Consider the following 27,812-nt stretch of genomic DNA (forward strand, 5'->3'; position numbering starts at 1 on the left):
TTCAATATCAGTTTCACTGTAAATTATACTCATTGTATGTTAAATTTTACAGAGATTTAGTTGGGAGGGGAAAATTTTACTTATTGAAAAAAATGAGAAAGGGGCATAGGTTATAAATGTGTATATCATCTTGAGGCCTACAAATATCTTGTGCTTTTTCAGGTTGTGAAAGAGCAAGAAGAATACATTGCCACACAATACAAGGAGGCCATAGATTTGGGGCAAGAATTGAGACTAACACAAGAGCAGGTGCAGAACTCTCATACAGAATTGATGGAGGCTCGCTGTCAACAAGTCCAAGCACAAAGAGAAATAGAAAGGCTTTCTACAGAACTGGAGGATATAAAGCAACTCTCTAAAGAGAAAGTAATACCTGTTCTAAATTATTTTGTATTTCTGACAGATGTTTAAATTTTTAATACTTTTTAGAACTGTATTCTTTACTTCTTATGCAAATGAACTGTGTATTGGACAACAACATGAATGTACTTAATGCCACCAATATATGTACTTAAAAATAGTTAAAACGGGCTGGGAATATGACCTAGTGGCAGGAGTGCTCGCCTCGTATACATGAAGCCCTGGGTTTGATTCCTCAGCACCACATATATAGAAAATGGCTAGAAGTGGCACTGTGGCTCAAGTGGCAGAGTGCTAGCCTTGTACAAAAAGAAGCCAGGGACAGTGTTCAGGCCCTGAGTTCATGGCCCAGGACTGGCCAAAAAAAATATAAATAAATAAATAATAAAAAGAAAAAAATTTACAAAGAATAGTTGAAACAGGCTAGGTGCTGGTGGCTCATGCTTATTATAATCCTAGCTACTGAGGATGCTAAGATCTGAGGATCACAGTTTGAAGCCAGCCTGAGCAGAAAAGTCAGTGAGACTTCTCCAACTAATCACCAAAAAAAGCTGGAAGTAGAGCTACAGCTCAAGTGATAGAGTGCTAGCCTTGAGCAAAAGAAGCTCAGGGACTGTACCCAGGCTCTGAGTTCAAGCCCCAGGACTAGCACACAATGTACAAAAACACTAAAATGGTAGGTGGTATATACCTGTAGCTCCACCATTTGGGACACAAGCAGGTAAATTATGAGTTCAAGTCCAGTCTGGACTCCACGTGGTGAGATACTGACTCAAAAAAATAAAACATCCTGAGAACCCATGGCTCATACCTGTTATCCTAGCTAGTCAGGCAGCTGAGACCTGGGGGAATTATAATTTGAAGCCAGCCCCAGCAGAAAAGTCCTCAAGACTGTAGCTCCAAAATAACTAGCAAAATGCTGGACTGAAAGTACAGTATGAGCAAGCCAAACATGTGAGGCCCTGAGTTAAACCCTGTTATTTGAGAAGTGCATTTCTCACAGTATTCTACAGATGTCTTGTCTGCTTCTAATTGGATAGCAGATATTTAAGACACACTCATTGAGTTATTTCTAAACATGCAACTTGTGTGGTGATGGTAGCTCACACCTATAATCCTAACTACTCACGAGGCTGAGATTTGAAGACCAAGGTTCAAAGCCAGCCCAGCAGGAAACTCTGTGAGACTCTTATCTCCAATTAACAATCTCACAAACTGGAAACAGTGCTATGGCTCAATGGTAAAGCACTAGCTTTGAGAAAAGGAGCTCAGAGACAGCACCAGGACTGGAATTCAAGCCCCATGACCAGCAAAAAAAACAAAACAAGCAACCATGCAACTTTGTTTTCACATTAAAACTTTCCATGTACATCCTTCTTTCTTTAGCATTTGACATACAGTAATTCCCATTATCCATGACAAGTATATTTCAAAGACTTCTAGTGGGTGCCCCAAACTACAAACAATTCTGAAACTGTGTATGTAGCACTTTACAGCTTCTCTTTGGGATATCTAAATAGCCAGCATCATCGCTCTGGCACTTTGTGGCCATCGTTAAATGAAACAGTGACTACTTTAAGATAAACATGACAGTAGTATAATAATCATCATGGTTAGGAATAAAACAGGCAGGTAGATATACTGAACAGTATAGATATACTGTATATTTAGTACAGATATACTGAACAAGGGTGATTCTTGTTCTGGCTGGCTAGAGCAGGACATCATGAGATTTCATCATGCTACTCAGAACAGTGTATAAGTTAATAAAATTTGAGCTTGTTGCATGGCTCAAGTAGTAGAGTTCAGCAAGTACAAAATCATTAGTTCAAGTCTTAGAACTGCCAAAAATAAATAACAAAACTTAAAAATTAGCAGGACCAAAAAAATTTAACAGATGTTGGTGGCTCATGTCTGTAATCCTAGCTACTTATGAGGATGAGATATGAAGATCACAGTTCAAAGCCAACCTGGGCAGGAAAGTACATTAGACTCATCTCCAATTCATACCAAAAAACCGAAGTGGAGCTGTGGCTCAAAGTGGTAGAGTCTAGCCATGAACAAAAAGAGCTCAGCAGGGGCTGGGGATATAGCCTAGTGGCAAGAGTGCCTGCCTCGGATACATGAGGCCCTAGGTTCGATTCCCCAGCACCACATATACAGAAAACGGCCAGAAGCGGCGCTGTGGCTCAAGTGGCAGAGTGCTAGCCTTGAGCGGGAAGAAGCCAGGGACAGTGCTCAGGCCCTGAGTCCAAGGCCCAGGACTGGCCAAAAAAAAAAAAAAAAAAAAGAGCTCAGCAACAGCACCCAGGCCCTGAGATCAAGCCCCAAGACCAAACAAAAAAACTTATAAACTGTTTATGTCTGTAATTTTCAATTACTACTTTAGGACTATTCTTGACTTCAAGTTACTGAAAATGCAGAAAACAAAATCATAGAAATCAAACTTCTTTCACGTAAGGAGAGACTACTTATATAATTAAATTATATAATTAAAATTTTAAGCACAGCTTGCATAAGCTAACAAATTATTTTTTGACAGTTTTGGAAATGCCATATATTATTCATAATAAAGGAAGCCATAAACACTAATTTGTATGTCACCATTAGGAAGTTTTTCCTGGCCAATGAAGACAGGCTTTAAGTCTCAACAACCAAGCTTTATGGGAAGCATGTTCAGGTTTATAGCTTAGATACTGGTCATGGTGGCCCATGTCTGCAACCCCAGCACGTGGGGGGCTGAGGCAGGAAGGCTGAGTATTCAAGGCCAGCCTGAGCTACAGTGAAACCCTGCTAAAAGAGAAAAGAAAGGGAAAAGGGCAAGGAAGAAGAGGGAGAGGGGAAAGGAAAAGGGAAGAAGAAAACAAAAAGGCATATAGCTCCCTAGCTGGATGTTCTTTCCTCTAAGTGGGAGCCGCTGCTGACCACATGGGCTCTTGAACCTGTGACCTGTCCAGCTCAGGCCTGGAGGTTCAAGGCCACTGCAGGTCTAACAAATATATTTGAATAAAAACTACAACTCATTCTTGATAAGCAAGCAGTGGATCTGATAAGCAAAAATACCTAAGAGCGGGGTATTAATTTGCCAAAGTGGAGATGATTGTCTTCCAGTTCTTTGTTTCACAGAAATCATTGGTTAGTGAACTTAGGGTAGCAAACACCATATTAATACTTTATTAGTTGTCTCTGAAATGTGTAAACTTGGGCTGGGGATATGGCCTAGTGGCAAGAGTGCTTGCCTTGTATATATGAGGCCCTGGGTTCGATTCCCCAGCACCACATATACAGAAAACGGCCAGAAGTGGCGCTGTGGCTCAAGTGGCAGAGTGCTAGCCTTGAGCAAAAAGAAGCCAGGGACAGTGCTCAGGCCCTGAGTTCAAGGCCCAGGACTGGCCAAAAAAAAAAAAAAGAAAAAAAAATGAAATGTGTAAACTTTTAAGTGGACCATTTACTATGTTAACTTATAATGTGTGTTTACATAAAAAGATTAGCTGACCTTTTGTAAATGTACCAGGTTAGTTTAGCTGTAGTTATTAATGAACAGTTTGTATAGACTTTGCTAAATATGTAATTTTTTAGGAAGCTCATGGAAATCATTTAGCAGAAGAATTGGGGGCGTCTCAAGTACGCGAAGCTCATTTAGAAGCAAGAATGCAAGCAGAAATCAAGAAGTTGTCAACAGAAGTAGAATCTCTCAAAGAAGCTTATCATATGGAGGTAAATAAAAATTTAATTTTTTTCCTGTGTTTTGTATCAGGACAAAGGTATGAGTCTAGTTCTTAAGTGTCCATTATAGAATAGCATATTGTGATATTCATGTTTGCTAGTTAAATATACTACTTTCTGTTAGTATCCAGTGGGCTTATATCCTACAGTTAAGAGCTATTAATATTAAGTTCTAAGCCAAGCATCCTGGGTTTAAATCCTGGCTCATAACCAATCATTTGTATATGACCTTGGACAAATTGCTTAACCTATCTAAGGTAGATATAATAGTAGTTGTCTTTCAGATTGTTGTGAGAAATAATTAATTCATGTAAAGTTCTTAGACCAGAGCCTGACTCATAATTGGCTGTAAAAAATAAACTGGAGCCAGGTGCTAGTGGCTATCTATAATTCTAGCTACTCAGGATCTGAGATCTGAGGATATCAGTTCAAAGCCAGCCTGTCAGAGAAGTTCATGAGACTTAAGTGGTGCTGTGGCTCAAAGTGGTAGAGCACTAGCCTTGAGCTGAAGAACTCAGGGACAGTACTCAGGCCCCAGAGATCAAACCCCACAACTAGGAGGGAAAAAAAAAAAAGGAAATCAGGGCTTTTATTACTTTTGCTTTTCTGTACTGAGGATTGAACTCAAGCCCTTGAACTTCTTAGTCAAGTATTCTACTGCTTGAGCCACACCCATAGCCAGTCAGCTTTCTTAGTTTTTTTTCATATAGGGTCTAATTTTTGTTCAGGTTGACCCCTAAGAGTGATCCTCCTACCTCCACTTCCCAAGTAGCTGGGATTACAATTACACACTACTGTGCCAAGTAGGAATCAATTTTTCTTTCCCATCTTGCTGTACTAGGGGCTTGAATGCTTATGTTTAGTGCTCTACAATTGAGCCATGCCTCCATTTCAGATTTTTGCTGGTTAGTTAGAGATAAGAGTCTCAGGATCGGGCTGGGGATATAGCCTAGTGGCAAGAGTGCCTGCCTCGGATACACGAGGCCCTAGGTTCGATTCCCCAGCACCACATATACAGAAAATGGCCAGAAGTGGCGCTGTGGCTCAAGTGGCAGAGTGCTAGCCTTGAGCGGGAAGAAGCCAGGGACAGTGCTCAGGCCCTGAGTCCAAGGCCCAGGACTGGCCAAAAAAAAAAAAAAGGAGTCTCAGGATTTTGCTGCCCACGTTGGCTTCAAACCATGATTCTCAAATTTCAGCCTCCCGAGTAGACAGGATGTGAACTACCACCAATTTCACAATGCAGATTTCAGAATTGTTACAAAAAAGAAAAAGTCACTTAGTAACTGTAGAACAACTGGTTTCTGATGAGAATTCCATTCATTGATAGGATGTTTTAACCTTTTTTGTAGAAAACTTAAATATAGGAGGCTGGGAATATGGCTAGCAGTAGAGTGCTTGCCTTGCATGCATGAAGTTCTGGGTTTGATTCCTAAGCACCACTTAAGCAGAAAAAGCCGGAAGTGGGCTATGGTTCAAGTGGTAGAGTGTTAGCCTTAAGCAAAAAAGAAGCCAAGGACAGTGCTCAGGCCTTGAGTTCAAGCCCCAAGATTAGAAAAAAACGAACAACAAAACTTAAACATATTAAAAAAACAAAGTAATAAATCTCCTTATATTTATTACTCAATTCTAGTAATCATCAACTTGTGGCCAGTTTTAGCTAATCCATAAATAATGTTCATCATTTCTTAACTATAAAGGCAATACTTTTGAGGTTGAAAGGAATGCTGTTAATAATTACACCAGGATACCAGGCAAAAAATTCAGACACTTCTATAGACATATTGGGAAGTGTGATCAACATATATTTAATGTCACTCACTTTCCTTTCTCCAGTTCCTACAATAACTACATATTATTTTCATACAAATTTTTAAATTAACCACAATAGCATCGAGAATGATTCCTTAATATTACCAAGTATCCAGTCATTGTTCATATATTTATAGTTGTCTCAAAATTGTATAGGGCTGGGAATATGGCCTAGTGGCAAGAGTGCTTGCTTGTATACGTGAAGCCCTGGGTTCGAATCCTCAGCACCACATATATAGAAAAGGCCAGAAATGGTGCTGTGGTTCAAGCGGCAGAATGCTAGCCTTGAGCAAAAAGAAGCCAGGGACATTGCTCAGGCCGTGAGTTCAAGCCCCAGGACTGGTAAAAAACAAAACAAAACTGTCTTTATAGTTTATTCATCCAAATTGGGATTAAAAGGGAGCTCATTAGATATGGCTGTTAAGTAAATGTAAGATTCTGTGTTTTATCTTTCCTCTTTAGTAGTTTATCTGTTGTAAAATCAAATACTTGTATATATAGTCAAAATTTGCTTTCTTCTAAGAATAAGTAATGGTAGCAAATATTAGAGCACATTTTTAAACCATCTTCACTCTATTTTCTTTTTTCCTGTTTACAATTTTATGACTGTAGATGCTTTCACATCAAGAGAACCATGCAAAATGGAAGATATCTGCTGACTCTCAAAAGACTTCTGTTCAGCAGCTAAATGAACAATTGGAGAAAGCAAAACTGGAATTAGAAGAAGCTCAGGATACTGTAAGCAATTTACATCAACAAGTTCAAGACAGGAATGAAGTAATTGAAGCTGCAAATGAAGCATTACTTATTAAGGTAGATAAACATAAAAATAATGAAAGCAATTAACTTAGTTTTTCCTGCTCTTGCAGTTTATAGAGCACTTTATGACCAATTATTGCATTGTTTAAATAAGAATTATTTATTTAAAAGATGAATTTAGCTGAGCACCAGTGCTCATGCCTATAATCCTAGCTACTCAGGAGGCTGAGATCTGAGAATCATGGTTCGAAGCTAGCCTGGACAGAAAAGTCCATGAGATTTTTTTTTTTTTTGCCAGTCCTGGGCCTTGAACTCAGGGCCTGAGCACTGTCCCTGGCTTGTTTTTGCTCAAGGCTAGCACTCTTCCAACTTGAGCCACAGCACCACTTTTGGCCATTTTCTATATATGTGGTGCTGAAGAATCAAACCCATGGCTTCATGTATACAAGGCAAACACTCTTGCCACTAGGCCATATTCCCAACCCTCCATGAGACTTTTATCTGTAGTTAATCACAGGAAAAGCAGGAAGTGACATGGTAGCTGAAAGTGGTAGAGCTTTGAGCGAAAAGTCAAGGACAGTGCCCAGGCCATGAGTTCAAACCTCAGGATCTACACAATTTTTTTTTAAAGAATGATAGCTGCTCAGGTAGCTCTCCAATTAACCACTCAAAAACCAAAGGAAGTGGGGCTGGGGATATGGCCTAGTAGCAAGAGTGCCTGCCTCATATACCTGAGGCCCTGGGTTCGATTCCCCAGCACCACATATACAGAAAACGGCCAGAAGTGGCGCTGTGGCTCAAGTGGCAGAGTGCTAGCCTTGAGCAAAAAGAAGCCAGGGACAGTGCTCAGGCCCTGAGTCCAAGGCCCAGGACTGGCAAAAAAAAAAAAAAAACCAAAGGAAGTGGTACAGTGGCTCAAGTAGAGTGCTAGACTTGAGCACAAAGAGGCTCAGGAACAACGCCCAGGCCCCAAGTTCAAGCCCTACAACCAACCCCCCCCCCAAAAAAAAGAATGTGAATGTAAGATTTACTACAAAAAAATTGCTACTTTAGCCACTTATAAGTAAAGCTTATTTAAATGAAGTATACTGTAAAGACCTAAAGAGCTGAAATATGTGTGTTAAACTTTCATTTGGTAATTTATACTTAAAATAGTTTTAGTTATTAGCATAGTAACTTTAAAAATAAACTATCCATTTAAAAGTGATTGGTTAGTCTGGCCCTGGTAGCTGTAATCCCACCTACCTGTAATCCTAGCCACTGAGGGGCCTGAGATCTGAGGATCGTGGTTCAAAGCCAGCCTTGGCAGGAAAGTCTGTGAGACTTATCTTCAATTAACCCCCAGAAAACCGGAAATGGCACTGTGACTCAAAGTGATTGAGTGTTATCTTGTGAAAAAGAGCTAAGAGACAGCACCCAGGCCCTGAGTTTAAGTCCCATGACCAATCAAAAAACAAAATATAAGAGCTACTCATGGTTAGTACAAGCCTATAATCCCACCATTAGGGAAGCCAGAAGGGAGGATGATGAGTTTGAAGCCAGCCTAGGATATATAGCAAGATTCTTGAGGGGCGGGGGGTTGGGGGGGAATTAATGTCATCTCTTTATTACTTCCTTTAGGCTTTATTAGTTTTTTGTTTGCTTTGCTGGTCCTGGGGCTTGAACTCAGGGCCTGGGTGCTGTCCCTGAGCCTCTTTATACTCAAGGCTAATGCTCTACCACTTGAGCCACAGCACCACTTCCAGCTTTTTTATTAGAGATAAGAGTCTGACAGAATAAAAATTTGAAAAAAAAATAAAGTTGTAGATGAAATAACAAAAAATAAAATAAAAGTATGAGAAAGAAGAAAAAAAAAAAAGAGTCTGACAGGCTTTTTTTACCCAGGCTAGCTTCAAACCACAATCCTCAGATCTCAGCCTTCTGAGTAGCTAGGATTACAGGTATGGAGTCACTGGTGCTGGCTGGGCTTTATGTTTTTTCATTGTGAGTTTCTTTCTTTTGATCCCAAAATTTGGTCAGAGGACCAAAACACAAGGCATAGGAAAATAATAAAAGGGCCTTTTTGAAATAAAGACACAGAATAACTAATACATATTTATTTCCTATTAGAAAGTTTGAAAGATTTCTTTTGTTTTTTGTAAGTGTGTACTCAGATTAATCTGAGTATCAAAGATAGTGAATGTTTCTCAAAAAAAAAAAAAAAAAAGATAGTGAATGTTTGTACTTCCACAGAGAAATTTTTAGGTTTGTTTTTGTTTGATTTTTTGTTTGTCTGGCGTGGTAGTAAGTCTTCAACTCACCCTAGCATTTTCACTTGGCTTTTTTTGCTCAAGGCTGTGTTCTGTTACTTGCACGCCTGCTTTTTACTTGTTAATTGTGTGTAAGAGTCTCACCAACTTTTTTGTCTAGCCTGGCTTCAAACCATATTCTCATGTCTCAGCTTCCTGAGTAGCTCAGTAGATGTGAACCACCAGCATCTGGCTGGGTGTGAGATCTTAACCTTAAATAGAAATTGGTGTTAGCATTAAAAATGTACAACAAACATCTAGTATTTATAGAATTCCTTAGAATATTTGAATTTGAAAGAAATTTCAAATGAGCATATATCTCAAAATGAAGCTGTCTTAAATATTGGGGGATTTAAAGAACACTTGGAAAACTCTAAAGAGTTATTGCAGAAATAAGACACCGACTGACTAGGACTCTTAAAATTTTATCAGTTGTTGGCTGGGAATATGGCCTAGTGGTAAAGTGCTTGCCTCGCATACATGAAGCCCTGGGTTCAATTCTTCAGCACCACATATATAGAAAAAGCTGGAAGTGGTGCTGTGGCTCAAATGGTAGAGTGCTAGCCTTGAACAAAAAGAAGCTAGGGACAGTGCTCAGGCCCTGAGTTCAGGCCCCAGGATTGGCAAAAAACAAAACAAAATTTTATCAGTTGTTTTTGGAAACCAACTAAATGGAATACCTACTATGTACTATGTGCTATTTTTTTTTTTTCAGGAATCAGAATTAACCAGATTACAAGCCAAAATTTCTGGGCATCAGAAGACAGAAGACATCAAGTTTTTATCATCCACATTTCCATTTCCACTAGAAAATACACCTGTTACTCAAGATTCACAATTAGCTAAACCTTCCCAGGTATCTTTCTCCAAGTGCAGAAAACTGCGTCGCTCTATCAGTGCCAGTGACCTTAGTTTCAAAAGTCATGGCAATGAAGATCTTTCTGAAGAATTACTACAAGACTTAAAGAAAATGCAATTACAACAGTCTTCAACATTAGAAGAAACTCATAAGGATCGAAATTATACTCAGTCAGATTCATTTAAGCCTCTCACATGTAACCTAGAAGATGATAATTCTGAGAGCAATGATTTTAGTACTCTTAGTGGAATGCTGAGATACATAAACAAAGAAGTGAGACTATTAAAAAAATCTTCTATGCAAACAAGTGCTGGTTTAACTCAGGTATGTGTTTTATGCATTATAGTATATAATAATTTGTCTTCAGTGAATATTTTTAATTACATGAAGAAAAACTCAAATATAGATTGAATATTCCTTATCTAGAACAGAAGAATTTCAGGTTTTTCCAGATTTCCTAATACTTACATAATAGAATGGGGATCCAGTAGCTCACACCTGTACTACCTACTCAGGAGGCTAAGATCTGAGGATTGTTATTCAAAGCCATTTGAGACACACAAATCAGCCTCTTATCTCTAGTTAATCAGCAAAGAGATAGAAGTGAGGTTGTGACTAAGTAGTAGAGCTCCAGCTATGGGACAATCCCTGAATTCAAGTCCCAGTAGCAGTGCACAGTGTATACACACACACACAGATATCATGGGCATGATGTCACAGTCTAAACTTGAGTTTATTTATGTTTTGTATATACTTCATACACATAACCTAAAGACAGTTTCATACAATATTTTTAGTATGCTATAGAATCCTATACTTACAATCTCATACTGATATTCAAAGCTTTTGAAATTTGGAACAGTTTAATTTTCAGATTAGAGGTAAGTTGATCTCTAGTAGAAATAAGTCAACCTGTATTTGAATGAAGCATACCATATTATGAAAATTCTGTATGTGCTTTCCTTAGATCAATATTAGAAATATAGTAAAAGTGTTAGAAAGAAATAAAGAAAAGGGCTAAGAGTGTGGCTTAGTGGTACATTGCTTTCCTAGCATTCATGAAGCCTTGGATTTGGTTCCTCAGTATCACGTAAAAAGCCAGAAGTAGGGTTGGGAATATTGCCTAGTGGTAGAGTGCTTGCTTTGTATACATGAAGCCCTGGGTTTGATTCCTCAGCACTACATATATATAAAGCCAGAAGTGGGCTGGGGATATGGCCTAGTGGCAAGAGTGCTTGCCTCGTATACATGAGGCCCTGGGTTCAATTCCCCAGCACCACATATACAGAAAATGGCCAGAAGTGGCGCTGTGGCTCAAGTGGCAGAGTGCTAGCCTTGAGCAAAAGAAGCCATGGACAATGTTCAGGCCCTGAGTCGAAGCCCCAGGACTGACCAAAAAAAAAAAAATGCTGGAAGTGGCCCAGTGGCTCAAGTGGTAGAGTGCTAGCCTTGAGCAAAAGAAGCTCAGGGACAGTGCCCAGGCTCTGAGTACAAGTTCCAGGACTGGGAATTTAAAAAAAAGAAAAGTTACTTTTTCTTAGTTATAAACAGTGGGAAACTGAAAAACTTTGAGAAACTAACTTTAGCAGAAAACAGAAAAGTGACTGGGAATATAGAAAAATAATCTTTTGGGGGTGTGGGAGGTCCACACTGGAGCTTGAACTCAGGGCCTGGGTGCTGTCCCTGAGATCTTCTGCTGAAGCCTAGCACTTTACCACTTTGAACCATAGCTCCACTTTCGGTTTTTTGAGTGGTTAATTGGAGGTAGGAGCCTCATGGAGCTAATAAATCACTGTTGACTCATGCCCATAATCTTAGCTACTGAGGAAATTGAGATCTGAAGATTCCCCATTCAGAGCCAGCCTGGTCAGGAAGGTCCAAGAACTCTTATCTCCAATAAACCACCAGATAATCAGAAGTGGCTCATGGCTCAAAATGGTAGACAAGACTTAAGTGAAAAACCTTAGGGACAAAGCCCAGTCCATGAGTTCAAGATCTATGACTGACTTAAAAAAGAAAACCTTGTGGGGGACATTTCTGCCTGGGTCGGCTTTGAACTGTAATCCTCAGATCTCAGCCTCCTGAGTAGCAAGGATTACAGGTGTGAGACACCTGTAGCCTAGAAAAAACCTTTTTAATGTTTGGAAAAGGATTCAGTATTTTCCATGTTAAGTATAATTAACTAAACCTAAATATACTTCTACATGGTGATGAGATAACAGAGCAAGAGACAAGGGGGGATGGGAGACAAATGATCTCTGGGATTTTTCTACCCAGGCTGGCTTTGAATCATAATCCCAAAATTTTAGCCTCCTAGGTAGCTAGAATTGGCATGAGCCACTGGTACCTAGTTCTTCCACATGTTTTTTGTAGTAGAATTTTAATCCAATTGAATTTATGAAGTGGAAACTAGAAGTACAAACAAGTCAGTACCAACACTTAGTCCTTAAAAGCTATGTCTAAAGCCTAGAACACAGAAAGCAAAGGGGCATGATCTCCCTGATATATGACTGTTAAGAAAGGGAGACGGAGAGACAGTAGAGACCAAGTCTGTGAAACCAAAAACTGCTTGTCAAATAGTATTCCCCACAGGATTGGGGCAGCGACCCAACAGTATGTAACTAAAACCAAACAATTACTCAGTATATAAAGGTCAAAAATTGGGGCTGGGGGGCTGGGGATATGGCCTAGTGGCAAGAGAGCTTGCCTGGTATACATGAGGCCCTGGGTTCGATTCCCCAGCATCACATATACAGAAAACGGCCAGAAGTGGCGCTGTGGCTCAGGTGGTAGAGTGCTAGCCTTGAGCAAAAAGAAGCCAGGGACAGTGCTCAGACCCTGAGTCCAAGGCCCAGGACTGGCAAAAAAAAAAAAAAAAAAAAAAAATGGGGGCTGGGAATATGGCCTAGTGGCAAGAGTGCTTGCCTCGTATACAAGAAGCCCTGGGTTCGATTCCCCAGCACCACATATATAAAAAATGGCCAGAAGTAGCGCTGTGGCTCAAGTGGCAGAGTGTTAGCCTTGAGCAAGAAGAAGTCAGAGACAGTACTCAGGCCCTGAGTCCAAGGCCCAGGACTGGCAAAAAAACAAAAACAAAATATAGGTCAAAAATTGACCTCTCAGGGGAATACAATAGCTCAAAAGCTATGTATGTACGTTCATATAAGATTACTGTCGACATATTGTCTAATATCAACATTACATTTAAAGCCCTAGGCGAACTTTCTTGGGCGTGGCCACGTGGCTACTGTATATGTTCTTGATACATTGTATATTGTATATATGTCTACCTGACCTAGAGAAGGGATAGAAAAACAGGGCGTAAGATATCACAAGAAATGTACACACTGCCCTACTATGTAACTGTACCCTTTTTGCACAACACCTTGTCAAAAAATTTGTGTTCAGTTAATAAATTTAATTTAAAAAAAGCTATGTCTAACTGGGTAGCTGCTGTGTCAAGAAATGTTGAGCTACATAAACATCCCTTCACTGGCCAGTAATGTGCCTCAGTGGTAGAGTGCTTGCCTAGCATGCATAAAGCCTGAAAGTAGTGCCACGGCTCAGTAGAGTGCTAGCCTTGAGCAAAAGAAGCTCAGGGACAGTGCCTAGGCCCTGAGTTCAAGCCCCAGGACTAGCAAAAAAAAAAAAAAAAGAAAGAAAAAAAAGAAAGAAAATCCCTTTACCTAACAAACTGTCTACAATTAGATAGCTAAATACTAGTTTTAAACATGTCAATAAGTGGGCTGGGAATATGGTGCCTAGTGGTAAAGTACTTGCCTCATATACATGAAGCCCTGGGTTCGATTCCTCAGCACCACATATATAGAAAAAAGCCGGAAGTGGATCTGTGGCTCAAGAGGTAGAGTACTAGCCTTGAGCAAAAAGAAGCCAGGGACAGTGCTCAGGCCCTGAGTCCAGTCCCCAGGACTGGCAACAAAAACAAAATACAAATAAAACAAAAAATAAACATGTCAATAAGGCTGAGCCAAATAATAGAGAAATCTTTAAAATATCACTTCAGGGCTAAGAATGTGGTTTAGTGGTAGAGTGCTTGCCTAGCATGCATGAAACCCTAGGTTCGATTCCTCAGTACCACATAAACAGAAAAAACCAGAAGTGGTGCCGTGGCTCAAGTGATAGAGCTCTAGCCTTGAGCAAAAGAAACTCAGGGACAGTGCCCAGGCCCTGAGTTCAAGCCTCACAACCAACAACAACAAAAAAGAAGGATCACTTGTGATGAAGTAACAAAGCCAAAGACTATCTAGGAGACTATGAAGATGATCTAGGAGATGACTTTTAGATGGGCTAGAGGATAGGTAAGTTGAGAACATACCACTTTTTGGTTCTATGTTGAAGGTAGAGCCAACGAATTTGATATAGGGCTCAGTGAAATAGAAGTCAAGAAAAATTCTATACAGATTTTACCCAGAGAAAATGACCAAGAAAACTAAGACATGAGCAGATATGGAGGCAAGGTGTGAATCAGGAGTTTGATTTCAAATAGATTAAGTTTGAGATTTTTGTGAGCTGTTAAGTGAACAATTGGGTTTGTAGGATAAGTTAAGCTTAAGTTATCATCAACATTTGGTGATATTTAAAGCATAATGATGGATTAAATCAAGAGAATAAATTGAGCGAGAAACAAAAGTCCTGGAGCATTTGAATATTCAGGTAGTTGAAGGTCCAATAAAGGTAACTGTAAAGGAAATCAGTTATAAGATAGGAAAAAAAATGGGAGAGGATGTCTTACAAGCTAGATAAAATCATGTTTCAAGAAAGAAATTAGACACTGGTGGCTTGTGCCTGTAATCCTAGCTACTCGGGAGGCTGAGATCTGAAGATGACAATTCAAAGCCAGCTCAGGCAGGAAAGTCCATGAAACTTGCCTCCAATTAACCACCAAAAAACCGGAAGTGGCACTGTGGCTCAAGTGGTAGAATGTTAGCCTTGCGCTGAAGAGCTCAGGGGCCCAGGCTCAGAGGCCCATGGCCAACATCAACAAAAAAAGGGTGGGGATGGGGAGGGGGCTTCTGTTTTGTTCTTTAGGTGAAGAGATGAAACACAATTGTATGTACTGAGAGGAATAAATAGTAGGCAAGAACTCATAATTCAGCAGAGTGTGGGGGTAAAATCCTTGTCCCTTCAGTGTGAGTTCCCCTAGGGAAGTAGGAGTTAGTAGGAGTTAAGAAGGGGAAGTTCATCTACCGTACTGAGAAGGGAAGTAGAATATGTGGGTTCTAAATGATGTGGAGCAGCTTCGTGGTCAGAGAGCTGTTATTTCAAGTGCAGGACAACTGGTTTACTTGTCCCAACCTACTGTATTCTGGAAGCAGGGTATCTCTTTTTTTTTGCCAGTCCTGGGGTTTGGACTTAGAGCCTGAGCACTGTCCTTGGCTTCTTTTGCTTGCTCAAGTCTAGCACTCTACCTCTTGAGTCACAGTGCCACTTCTGGCCTTTTCTGTTTATGTGGTGCTGAGGAATTGAACCCAGAGCTTTGTGCATGTTAGGCAAACATTTCTACCACTAAGCCACATTCCCAGCCCCAGGGCATCTCTTTTTCCCTTTATAATGACAGTTAAAATGTACCCTCACAAATTTCTACAGTGTTCTCTCTCTCTTGCCAGTCCTGGGGCTTGAAGTCAGAGCCTCTCTGTGCTTAAGGTTAGCACTCTACTACTTGAGCCACAGTGCCACTTCCAGCTTTATCTGTTTATGAGGAGTTGAACCCAGGGCTTCATGCATGCTGGGCAAGCACTGTACCACTAGCCACATTCCCAGCCTACAGTGTTCTCTTGAGGATAGTACTGCATCCCAATCTGGGTTCCCCCTGAATCTTGGGAGCAGGAAGCCTCTAGGAGGGGCCTTCATATCTTAGGCCTGCACCCCAGTGCCTCCTCCAGGCACCTGTGCTCAGCACTCTACTGGAGCACTAGATACTGTCTTTTGTTTGTTGAGACAAATCTCTCTTTGTAGCCTGGACTGGCTTCAAATTCACCATCCTCCTACCTCAGTTTTCCTAGTGCTGAGATTATAGACATGAGTCATTACATTGAGCTTGAGGTATTGCTATTATCCCCAGTTTTGTTTTGTTTTGTTTTTTGTTAAATTTTTGTCAAACTGAGGTACAGAGAGGTTACACTTTCATACATTAGGCATTGGATACATTTCTTGTACTGTTTGTTACCTCTTCCCTCATTCCCCCGTCCCATCTCCCCCTTTCCCTTTCCCCTCCATGAGTTGTTCAGTTCATTTATACCAAACAGTTTTGCAGGTATTTGTCTTTTTTTACCCTGTGTCTCTCGATTTTGGTATTCCCTTTCTATTTCCTAGTTCGAATACCAGTATACACGGTTTACAATGTACTCAGATAAGATACACAGATAGTGCAGGTACAACCATAGGAAGGGGATACAAGAGGATCATCAATAATAGAAGCTACGGTTTCACATCGCCTGTTGAAAGTAATCACAACAGTGATATGACAGTCGTTTCCATAACATGGAGTTCATTTCACTTAGCATCATCTTATGTGTTCATAAGGGCTATTGGGCTGTTGTGATCCTCTGCTGTGACTAGCCTAAACCTGTGCTAATTATTCCCTATGAGGGAGACCATAGAGTCCATGTTTCTTTGGTTCTGGCTCACTTCACTTAGTATAATTTTTTCCAAGTTCTTCCATTTCCTTACGAATGGGGCAATGTCATTCTTTCTGATAGAGGCATAAAATTCCATTGTGTATATGTACCACATTTTCCTGATCCATTCATCTACTGAGTGGCATCTGGGTTGGTTCCAAATTCTAGCTATGATTGTCCCCAGTTTATAGATGAGAAATCTGTGTTTTACTCTTTATTTGTTTTGATTTTTGTTGCCAGTCCTGGGGTGTGGACTCAGGGCCTGAGCACTGTCCCTGGCTTCTTTTTGCTCAAGGTTAGCACTCTGCCACTTGAGCCACAGCGCCACCTCTGGCCGTTTTCTATATATGTTGTGCTGGGGAATCGAACCCAGGGCTTCATGTATACAAGTGAAGCACTCTTGCCACTAGGCCATATTCCCAGCCCTGTTTTACTCTTAACCTCTGTGAGAATAGTTTAGTATTAACCTCCTTATTTCATGTGATCATTTGTCTTTGTATTGTGTGTTTTAGTCAAATTAAGTGTCTAAATATCTTATTTTTGTCCCCATTTTGGTTGCTATTTGGGTTTTGTTTTTTGAGTTTGGTTTGCTTACTCATGGCTGATGTTCTGCCTCTAGTCATGACTCTAATCTGGCTTTTTTGCTGTTTACTTGGAGATAGAGTGTCATACACATTTCTGCCCTGAGTAGCCTCAAACTTTGATTTTTCTGATCTCAGTCTCCTGAGTAGCTAGGATTACAGCTATGAGTAACCAGGGCTGAGTACTGTCCCTACTTTGAGCTTTAAGGTCAATTTAATTTAACTTTGTATTATTCATTCTTACCCTCCCTCCAAACCAAAACAGCTTACTTTTTTTGTATTACTGTTTTTTCTGATTCATATTTTTCCCTTTTTTATATGCCATATGACTATAGTGGACTATAATACTAAATTATTATTTGAATATTTCAAATACTGGGCTGGGAATGTGGCTTAGCAGTAGAGAGTTTACCTGGCATGCATGAAGCCCTGGGTTCAATTCCTCAGCAACACAGAAACACAAAAGGCCAAAAGTGGTGCTATGGCTCAAGTGGTAGAGTGCCTTGAGCAAAAGGAAGCCAGGGATAGTGCTCAGGCCCTGAGTTCAAGCCCCAGGAAGGAAGGAAGGAAGGAGGAGGAGGAGGAGGAGGAGGAGGAGGAGGAGGAGGAGGAGGAGGGAGGGAGGGAGGGAGGGAGGGAGGGAGGGAGGGAGGGAGGGAGGGAGGGAGGGAGGGAGGGAGGGAGGGAGGGAGGGAGGGAGGGAGGGAGAGAAAGAAAGGAAGGAAGGAAGGAAGGAAGAAAGAAAGGGAGGAAGGAAGGAAGGGAGGGAGAGGAAGGAAGGAAAGGAAGGAAGGAAGGAAGGAAGGAAGGAAGGAAGGAAGGAAGGAAGGAGATTTTGGTACACAGGATATTGTATATATGCCTAGGGAAGGGAAAGAAAAATGAAGGTGTAAGATATCACAAGAAATGTATTCACTGCCTTATTATGTAACTGTACCCGCTTTGCACAATACCTTGTCAATAAAATTTAATTTAAAAAAGGAAGGAAAGAAAGAGAATAATTCAAATATTAATCTATTGTTTTGTGTTATTCTAGGGAGAAAATTTGTAAGTACAAGAAGATATCAGCACAATGAGAAATGGGATTGTTGGTACTCTCCTGTGTTTACTTATTACTATGTGTAGCACTTATTGCATAGAAGCTGTTATTTTATTGCCTTTGAATAAATTTTATATTTTAATATTTTTCACTAATCTTAGTGGGAGTTTATCTTATTTGGTCTATAATTGCTGGCTTCTTTCTTTTTATGTATTGTTAAAATACATAATAAATGCATTAAATAGCAAAAGCAAAATAAGGAGCAAATTAAGTGATTTAGAGGCATGTTTCAGAAGAATACCTGCCTAGCAAGCCACAAGGTCCTGAGTTCAAACTTTAGTACCACCAAAAAAAAAAAAAAAAGTAAATATAAAGAAGCTAAGAATAGAAATCAGTAATAGAAAAAAACAGTATAGAAAATCAGCATAACTATGGTTCACTAAGAAAAAATAAAATTGATGTAACTAACAAGGCTGGTCAAGAAAGAAATACCACAATTACCATTATTAAAAATAAAGGGGGATGGGCTGGGGATATGGCCTAGTGGCAAGAGTGCCTGCCTCATATACATGAGGCCCTGGGTTCGATTCCCCAGCACCACATATACAGAAAATGGCCAGAAGTGGCGCTGTGGCTCAAGTGGCAGAGTGCTAGCCTTGAGCAAAAAAGAAGCCAGGGACAGTGCTCAGGCCCTGAGTTCACGGCCTAGGACTGGCAAAAATTTAAAAATATTAAATAAATAAATAAATAAAAATAAAGAAGAGGGGCTGGGAATATGGCCTAGTGGCAAGAATGCTTGCCTCATATACATGAGGCCCTGGGTTCGATTCCTCAGCTCCACATATTCAGATAATGGCCAGAAGTGGCGCTGTGGCTCAAGTGGCAGAGTGCTAGCCTTGAGCAAAAAAGAAGCCAGGGACAGTGCTCAGGCCCTGAGTTCACGGCCTAGGACTGGCAAAAATTTAAAAATATTAAAAAAATAAATAAATAAAAATAAAGAAGAGGGGCTGGGAATATGGCCTAGTGGCAAGAATGCTTGCCTCATATACATGAGGCCCTGGGTTCGATTCCTCAGCTCCACATATTCAGATAATGGCCAGAAGTGGCGCTGTGGCTCAAGTGGCAGAGTGCTAGCCTTGAGCAAAAAAGAAGCCAGGGACAGTGCTCAGGCCCTGAGTTCACGGCCTAGGACTGGCCAAAAATAAATAAATAAAAATAAATAAAGGAGGGGGGCTGGGAATATGGCCTAGTGGCAAGAGTGCTTGCCTTGTATACATGAAGCCCTGGGTTCGATTCCTCAGCACCACATGTATAGAAAACAGCCAGAATTGGCGCTGTGGCTCAAGAGTCAGAGTGCTAGACTTGAGCAAAAAGAAGCCAGGGGGAGTGCTCAGGCCCTGAGTTCAAGCCCCAGGACTGGCCAAAAAAAAGCCTTACGTATGAAACTGTAACCCCTCTGTACATTACTCTGACAATAAATAAATATTTTTTAAAAAATAAAGGAGCGGGGGTGGGCTGGGAATATGGCCTAGTGGCAAGAGTGCTTGCCTCTTATACATGAAGCCCTGGGTTCAATTCCCCAGCACCACATATATGGAAAATGACCAGAAGTGGTACTATGGCTCAAGTGGCAGAGTGCTAGCCTTAAGCAAAAGGAAGCCAGGGACAGTGTTCAGGCCCTGAGTCCAAGGCCCAGGACTGGCAAAAAATAAAAAATAAAGGAGGGGCTGGGAATATGGCCTAGTGGTAGAGTGCTTGCCTTATATACATGAGGCCCTGGGTTCTACTCTTTAGCACCACTTATATAGAAAAAGCCAGAAGTGGCACTGTGGCTGAAGTGGTAAAGTGCTAGCCTTGAGCAAAAAGAAGCCAGGGACAGTGCTCAGGCCCTGAGTCCAAGCCCCAGGACTGGCAAAAAAAAAAAAAGGAACTGGGACTAGGAATGTGGCTTTAGTGGTACAGTGCTTACCTAGCATTATGAAGCCCTGGGTTCAATTCCTCAGTACCACATAAACAAAAAAGGCTCAAAGCAGTGCTGTGGCTCAAGTGGTAGTGCTAGTCTTGAGCAAAAGAAGCTCAGGAGCAGTCCCAGGCCCTGAGTTCAAGCCCCAGGACTGGAAAATAAATAATTAAATGAAATAAAGGAGCTGGGAGCTGGTGACTCAACACCTATAATCCTAGCTATTGGGAAGGCTGAGATCTGAGGATCAGTGTTCAAAGCTAGTCCAGGCAGTAAAGTCTGTGAGACTCATCTCCAATTAACCACCAGAAAACCAGAAATGGTACTGTGGCTCAAAGTAGTAGAGTGCTAGACTTGATCTGAAGAACTCAGGAACAGTGCTATGGCTCAAGTGGTAGAGCCCTATCCTTGAGCACAAAGAGGCTCAGGGACAGCTCCCAGACCCTGAGTTCAAGCCCCAGAACAGGCAAAATAAACAACGACAACAACAAAAAGACTTGGCATTGCTGGGGGCTGGGAATGTGGCTTAGTGGTAGAGTGCTTGCCTAGCATGGGTGAAGCCCTGCGTTCTATTCCTCAGTACCACATAAACAGAAAAGCCAGAAGTGGCACTGTGGCTCAAGTGGTTGAGTGCTATCCCTGAACAAAAGGATCTCAGAACTCAGGCAAAAACAAATGCTGGAGGGGATTCGGGGAAAGAGGAACCCATCTCCACTGTTGGTGGGAGTGCAAATTAATATGACCACTTTGGAGAACAGTATGGAGGTTCCTCAAAAAGCTCAGCATAGGCATACCCTATGATCCAGCCATACCACTTTTAAGCATCTATCCTGAACAACAGGTCTCAGGATACCATAAAGACATTTGCACATCCATGTTTACCACTGCACAATTCACAATAGCCAAAATATGGAAACAACACAGATGCCCCACTACAGATGAATAGATCCAAAAAGTGTGGTACCTGTACACAATGGAATACTACATAGTAATTAGAAATGATAAAATAATGGTATTCACAGGGAAATGGTCAGAACTTGAACAAATAATGTTGAGCGAGACAAGTCTAGAACACAGACAACAAAGGCGCATGTTCTCCTTGATATATGACTGTTAGGGAGTGTGGGGGAAGAACAGTGGAGACCAGGTCTGCAAAACAACAAACTTCTTTTCAAATGGTATTTTCACATGTTTAAGTCAGCAATTTTACATTATGTATCTAAAACCAAACAACTACTAAACAAACAAAAAATGGTCTGGGATAGACCTATTAGAGGACCAAATAGCTCAACAGCTATGTACACATGATTATATAAGAGGAGGATAAGCAAAAAGAACTCCAAGAGAAGGACACAGGAGGACTTTATTGTTGTCGTTATGTTTAATGTTAGGTGAATTTCCTTTGGCATACCCCATGTGGTTACTGTATATGATTTTGCTACACTGGATATTGTATATATGCCTACCTGAACTAGGGAAGGGAAAGAAAAATGAAGGAGGGTGTAACAAATATGACAAGAAATGTATCACTACTGTATTATGTAACTGTACCCCCTCTGCACATCACCTTGTCAATAAAATTTAATAATTTTTTAAAAAGGATCTCAGAAACAGATGGGGAAATGTTCATCATCCTGGCCATAAAGAAAATGCAAATGAAAACAACCCTGAGATACCATCTTACCCTTACCTCGGACTGGCCAATATTCTAAATTCAGACAATAGCGTGCTGATGAGGTTGTAGAGAAAAACCCTATTGCACTGCTTGTAGGAATGTAAACTAGTATAACCACTCTGGAAAGCAGTCTGGAAGTTTCTCAAAAAACTAACCATAGACCTTCCCAACCACCTAGCTATATCACTCCTAGGCATCTACCCTGAGCATCATGAACCAGGATATGACAAGGACACCTGCACAACCATGTTCATTGCTGCACTGTTCACAATAGCCAAGATGTGAGACCCTATCACCCTCACACGTGTTCTGCCCCGTCCCACGGGTGAAATAGCTGGAGTGCGGCCTCACGTGCAAGCCTTGGGTGTGTGTAGTCGCGAGACGCCCCTCCTCCCCCCACACACTTAAGAATGAGGACACAGGACACATGGGTGTTCTCGGGGAAAGCTTCTTGGAATTCCGCCGATTTAACCAGGGGAGGGGTTTATATGACATTAATGGCGGCAGGAAGGGGAGGGATCTGGAGTGGCTAACTAGGTATGGCGATAGGCTGATTATGGGCTGTCCATCAGTGATGTCGCAGAACTTCCCCCAGAGGCGGAGATCACAGCCCATAGGACCACCCCCTGGGTTCTGAGATGGGAGGCAGGCTAGTTAGAGCGGGGGGGGGGGGGGGGGAGGTAGGAGTGACTAACAGCCACACAGCCCCAGGGCGGGAGAAGGGGCCGCTTCTCGGGACCGCCCCTTAAAGGTATAGCCAGAGCCCAACATCTCCCTCTTCTGTTTTTCAAAATAGCAGGAGGCGCTGTAAACATAAGGCATATGTAAACATAAAGCAAATATGGATGTAAGGCATATGTGGGGCCTCTCCCACAAGGGGGAGCAGGTGGAGGGGCCACCCGTTTGGCTCAGTCCAGGGAAAATTGGAGTTCTTAGTCCGTTTCTGCACCACTCAAGATAATGCAGACAGCATTCCCCTCTTCTGGCGGTGAGGTAGAAGCAGGTTCAAGCTTTGGCGACTCTGGTGGTCCACAGCAGCCAAGGCGCTGGCTGGTAACTTAACACATGTGGTTAGTAAAACATTTTATCATAAACATTGAAGGTGCTAAACCCTTACACCTATCTTATAAACATTTTATCATAAGCATTGAGGCAAGGTGTCAAAAAGCTCAACTCCTATTTCCCTCCAACTGGAACCCCTAAAAGGGAAACAACAATGTAATAATCCTTTCCAGTTCGTTTGCAAAGCTGCAGGCAATATTGCCACAGCAAAACATTGTACCAGATAGATGCCAAGGCAGAGTCCAGGAAGCAAGCAGGGCCTGCGCTGGTCCACCGCTGATGTACACAGGCAGGTTTCCCATATTTTCATGGAAGAGCAGGAAGAAATCCACCAAGGTTTCTGTTTTCCTAGAGAGAATAAGGAGAAGACATTTCTCCAGAGCGAATGCTCTGGGCTTAGTTTCCCAATTGGGGAGGGCGCATACAAAGCTCCTTCCCGCACTGATTTGGTGAGATTTAAAATTTTTTAGTGTAAATTTAAGATATTTAATGTAAGCATAGCTGTCCTTAACTGTTCATGGGGGCTGTTCCCCCCCCACTTTTTGTTTTAATTAATGACAGAGTAGTGTCAGGGTCTGGCTATACCTAAGAGACAGGCCCCTTCTCCCGCCCTGGGGCTGCTTGGCTGATTAGCCCCTCCTACTCCCTTCCGGGTTCTACTGGAAGAGATGCCAAACCAGCCCCGCCTCTCGTCTAAAATCACATGTGCCACCATGGCGCCGGCTGAGCTGGAGGCCGAGCCAAGAGACCAGGCCTCTGCGGGAAGTTCCGTGACATCACTGTGATGGACAGTTCATTAGCCAATCGTTAATACCCAGTTAGTCCCTCCTCTTCCTGCCGCCATTACTGTTATATAAACCCCTCCCTTGAATAAAACCCTTTGGAAGCTGGTAGACCATCGGACAGCTCCCCTGGAATCTCCGTGTCCAGTGTCTTCTCTTAAATGTAAGGGGGGAGGGGGCTGGGGATATGGCCTAGTGGCAAGAGCGCTTGCCTCGTATACATGAGGCCCTGGGTTCAATTCCCCAGCGCCACATATAAAGAAAATGTCCAGAAGTGGCGCTGTGGCTCAAGTGGCAGAGTGCTAGCCTTGAGCAAAAAGAAGCCAGGGAAAAAGAAGCCAGGGACAGTGCTCAGACCCTGAGTTCAAGGCCCAGGACTGGCCAAAAAAAAAAAAAAAAGACTTAAATGTAAAGGGGGCTGGGGACATGCGGGGGTTTCGGCAGCCCTATCTCTTCTCAGCTTAGCCCGACCGGGACATGCTCTGCCCTCCCGTCGGTGGGAGAAGTGTGCAGAGCCAAGTGTCCCCCACAATTAGAGGCTTGGTGTCTCCCCAAGGGGACATGGAAATTAAGCCCGACAGAGGGCACCAGGCTGGGAGTATGGGCGGAGGTCATCTCTTCCGGAGCTACTTCCTGCTGAAAGGGGGTGAAGTAGTCAGGGGCCCCTGATTTGTCATATGGCCTGGTACCGTCCAGTTTGGTTGGTAAGAGTCCTCATCATTACTACGAGAATGGTTATTAGGGCCAGAGGGTGTCATGGTCTCCTCTGGCCAGCTCCTGTAGCTTGGGCACATCAGGAAGTCCGTAGGGCTGGAGCCTCCAGGGTCCAGATCTGCGTTGGGCACAGCAGTGTAGAAAGATGATGGCCTTGAACTGCAAGTTCCCAGGTGGTGACCTCAGTGAGGGATGTTATCCTGTTAAAAGAGACTTTTGAAAAGGTCAGGAAAAAGGCTGACAAGTTCACAGGGCTAGTTAACATGAATGACATAGAGCATGCCCTGGGCATAAGCCAGAAAAGTTCCATTGGGAACATAAACTCAATTGTGGTCAATTACAAGGAAGTAGGGATAGCTGAAGGAAGTGTTTAGTGCTGGTGGGCCAATTTGGAGTAGCCAGTCAGAGGCTTAAATATATAAATAAATAAATAAATAAATAAATAAATAAATAAATAAATATATATATATATATATATATATATATATATATATATATACACACACACACACATATATACAACTAGCAGGAAAAGGAAGATGGATAGGTATGGGCATTAGGTGGGTACAACTGTTCCTCCTGATCTCCTGGCTCTGATTAGTTTTGAAAGGGCGAGACAAGGTGACTCTGTTTAGGATGTGATATCATTCTCCTCTTACTCCTCTCCATATTCCTGTTTCCTGGACTGGCTGAGTCCCAGGAGTCCAGGTGCTTGTTGCTGGGATATTAACGCGGTTTGAACTCAGGGCCTGGGCACTGTCCCTCAGTACTTCTGCTCGAGGCTAGTGCTCTACCACTTGAGCCACGGTGCCGCTTTCAGCATTTCTCTGGTTCTCTTGAGCCAAGCTTCCAGCCTGGCTCTTTGCTGGTTAATTGGGAGATGGAGTTTTAGAGAGATTTTCTGCCCGGGCTGGCTTCGAACTGCAATCCGAGGAGTTCTAGCCATAAAAGCCCTTTTTATATCCAATTAAAGCAACAAGGAGAACAATAGGAACAGAGCCCACCTGTAACTTGTTGAGAACTGACCAACAAACCCTTACCAGAGTTTACACTTAGAGAACAGCAGACTGAATGAGATGAATGAGATCCATGTGCCATCAAATCATATCATTTAACCTTACTGGAAAGTGGAAGAGAACACAAATAAATGACAATCGAAGGCAAAGGGTTAAAACAATGTAAAAGTCTCAGCTTCAGCAGTGGCTGTGTCTTCCATCCTGGATCAGCAGGCTTCATTAGCCATGTGTGGTGGGGGCAGGCAGAAGAGATGGGTTGGATCTGGGCGAAGCTGTAGTAGCATCTCTGAGAGTCCTCTGGACAGGCTGTCACACCTCCTGCAAGATTCTACACAGACTGTTTAAGGACATTTGAAATCCCCCAGTATTTCTTGGTTGGTTGCTCTGAGTACTCTGGCTGCTCAATTCCTTTATCTAGAAATGTATTTTAAGCCTTTAAAGGTAGAGGCTTTTACATCTTTGCCTCAGCCTTATTTGTATCCGAAAAAACTCTGGAACCCAGGGGGCATCTAGCCTCCTGGCTGACTGCATGACCTTTGAGCTCAAATGACAATTTTTCCTTAATGCAAGAATCACAATTACAAAATTAGAAATACTTATCCATTCAGCTTTCCAATAAATTAGTGAGAAATGTTAGCACATTTTGCCATTTCTTCCTATATACAGAGAATTAATGAGAGTTTACTTTTATCCCCATTAGTGTAATATATATATATATGTATGTATGTGTATATATATATATATATATATATATATATATATATACTTTACAATACTTGCCTGATTATATATAACTTAAGATAGTTAGGAGTCTTACTTATTACAACACAGTATACACATAGAATTCAGTACCTGAATCATTAAACTGATATCCAAAACAACTATATCATAAGTACTTTTAACAGTGTTCACCAGAATTACAAACACAAGAAATCCAGTCTCAGCATCTTTGCTTTTCCAATACATCCAAATTGCAAAAATAGCACAGGAATCAAATCACATCAGACAAATAAACCTTTTAACCATTTAAAAAAACTTTTCAATTCTTAGTATCTCTCAAGGGGCAGTTTTAGAAATTTCAGTCAAATCATTTATTTTTACCACCAGGTAAAACAAGAGACAAAAGATGGGGCTGGGGATATGGCCTAGTGGCAAGAGTGCTTGACCTATATACATGAGGCCCTGGGTTCAATTCCCCAGTACCACATACACAGAAAACGGCCAGAAGTGGCACTGTGGCTCAATTGGCAGAGTGCTAGCTTTGAGCAAAAAGAAGCCAGGGACAGTGCTCAGGCCCTGAGTCCAAGGCCCAGGACTGGCAAAAAAAAAAAAGAAACGAGACAAAAGAAAGGCCTCCATTGGCCTGTTTTACCTAACAGCCTATCTCCATCCTACTCCTCAGAGCTTGATGAACTGTCTTGGTGCCAGCTTGTCTTCTTCCATGAATGGACACCCCTTTATGGCTGTCCCACCATGTGGATTCCCTCCAGGGCCTGTGCCACTGTATGCGCTGGCTAAGCTGCACCTTTGCCGGATCACCCCTCATTTCTGAGGATAGGCACACAGGTCCATCCTAGATTTTTTTTTTCTTTTTGTCCTTTCCTATTGGCCTTTGCCTGAGAAACCCAAGCAGTTTGGGAACAGACTGTGGAGGCTTCCTGCCACAGTCCACGCAGCTAGCACACATGTTGGCCTGTATCCTATGAAGCAAAATGTTAATCTTGGGTCAGGAAATTCTGGGTTAATAGTTACATTTGTATAAAATGACTCTAATCCCTCAATCTTAAAGAGTTTATGAGAGCACAGGAGAGAAAAATGGAAAAGCAAAATCTTAGTCTATACCAAAGAATTGTCATGAACAGATGTACACTTGACTTTTAACATAAGGAATAACAGACTGGTTTTACATTATTGTAGTTATACCACATGCTGTATATTAGAACCTTTTGGAGTTTTTCTTAGACACATTTGCTTGCCCCCCAAACAATCCATTTGGGTTAAAAACCTGGGGTTTTTCCTTGCTGTAACCCCACCTGCAGGCTGCAAGGGAAAGTTTAACACAGAACTTAAGCAAGTTAACGTAGTGGTTAAAGAGGCAAAGAGCTTTTAAACCAAGATGCTAGATTTTACATATTTTACCCACAAACAGGTAAGACAGACGGACACATACATGCAAATGGCTGTGCACAAGCTTCGGGCGCACTTAGAAAAATCTCTGAAATGGCCATGTAAGTTTTCTGGAATTCCAGTGGCAAAATAATACCATTTTGCCCATATTTTAGAACCACGTGGTCAGTTAAAAACAAAACTTTTTCTAGGAAGCAAAAATTTTCACAGGTTCAGGCTCACAGCAAGACATCTCTCTTATCCTTTGTTCAACAAAAGCTCTGAATTTAAGTGAATCCCCAAACTTATGAAACATCAATAACAAAAATCTAAAGCCTTTTTTGTCTCTTTTAAAGCAGATTAGCCAACAACGTGTTAGGTAGGTCAGCAAATTTCCCAGGCCTCAGAGGCAGGAGGAGAGAGCAGGGGCAGGCTAGC

The 27,812-nt window shown here is 41.7% G+C and overlaps 1 protein-coding gene across 1 annotated transcript in view; it reads left to right on the top strand.

Moving 5' to 3' along the window:
• Ccdc18 (coiled-coil domain containing 18) overlaps positions 1-18,210 on the top strand; it is a 77,290-nt gene extending 59,080 nt beyond the window's left edge. The window contains exons 25-29 of the mRNA XM_048351981.1: positions 163-366; positions 3,940-4,077; positions 6,508-6,708; positions 9,658-10,125; positions 18,057-18,210. Coding sequence (XP_048207938.1) covers positions 163-366; positions 3,940-4,077; positions 6,508-6,708; positions 9,658-10,125; positions 18,057-18,071 — 1,026 coding nt within the window. The 3' untranslated portion in view covers positions 18,072-18,210. The remainder of the gene's footprint in view (positions 1-162; positions 367-3,939; positions 4,078-6,507; positions 6,709-9,657; positions 10,126-18,056) is intronic.
• The last annotated feature ends 9,602 nt before the right edge of the window (positions 18,211-27,812 follow it).

Source organism: Perognathus longimembris, chromosome 7, assembly GCF_023159225.1.
Source record: "Perognathus longimembris pacificus isolate PPM17 chromosome 7, ASM2315922v1, whole genome shotgun sequence".
Lineage (NCBI taxonomy): Eukaryota > Metazoa > Chordata > Mammalia > Rodentia > Heteromyidae > Perognathus > Perognathus longimembris.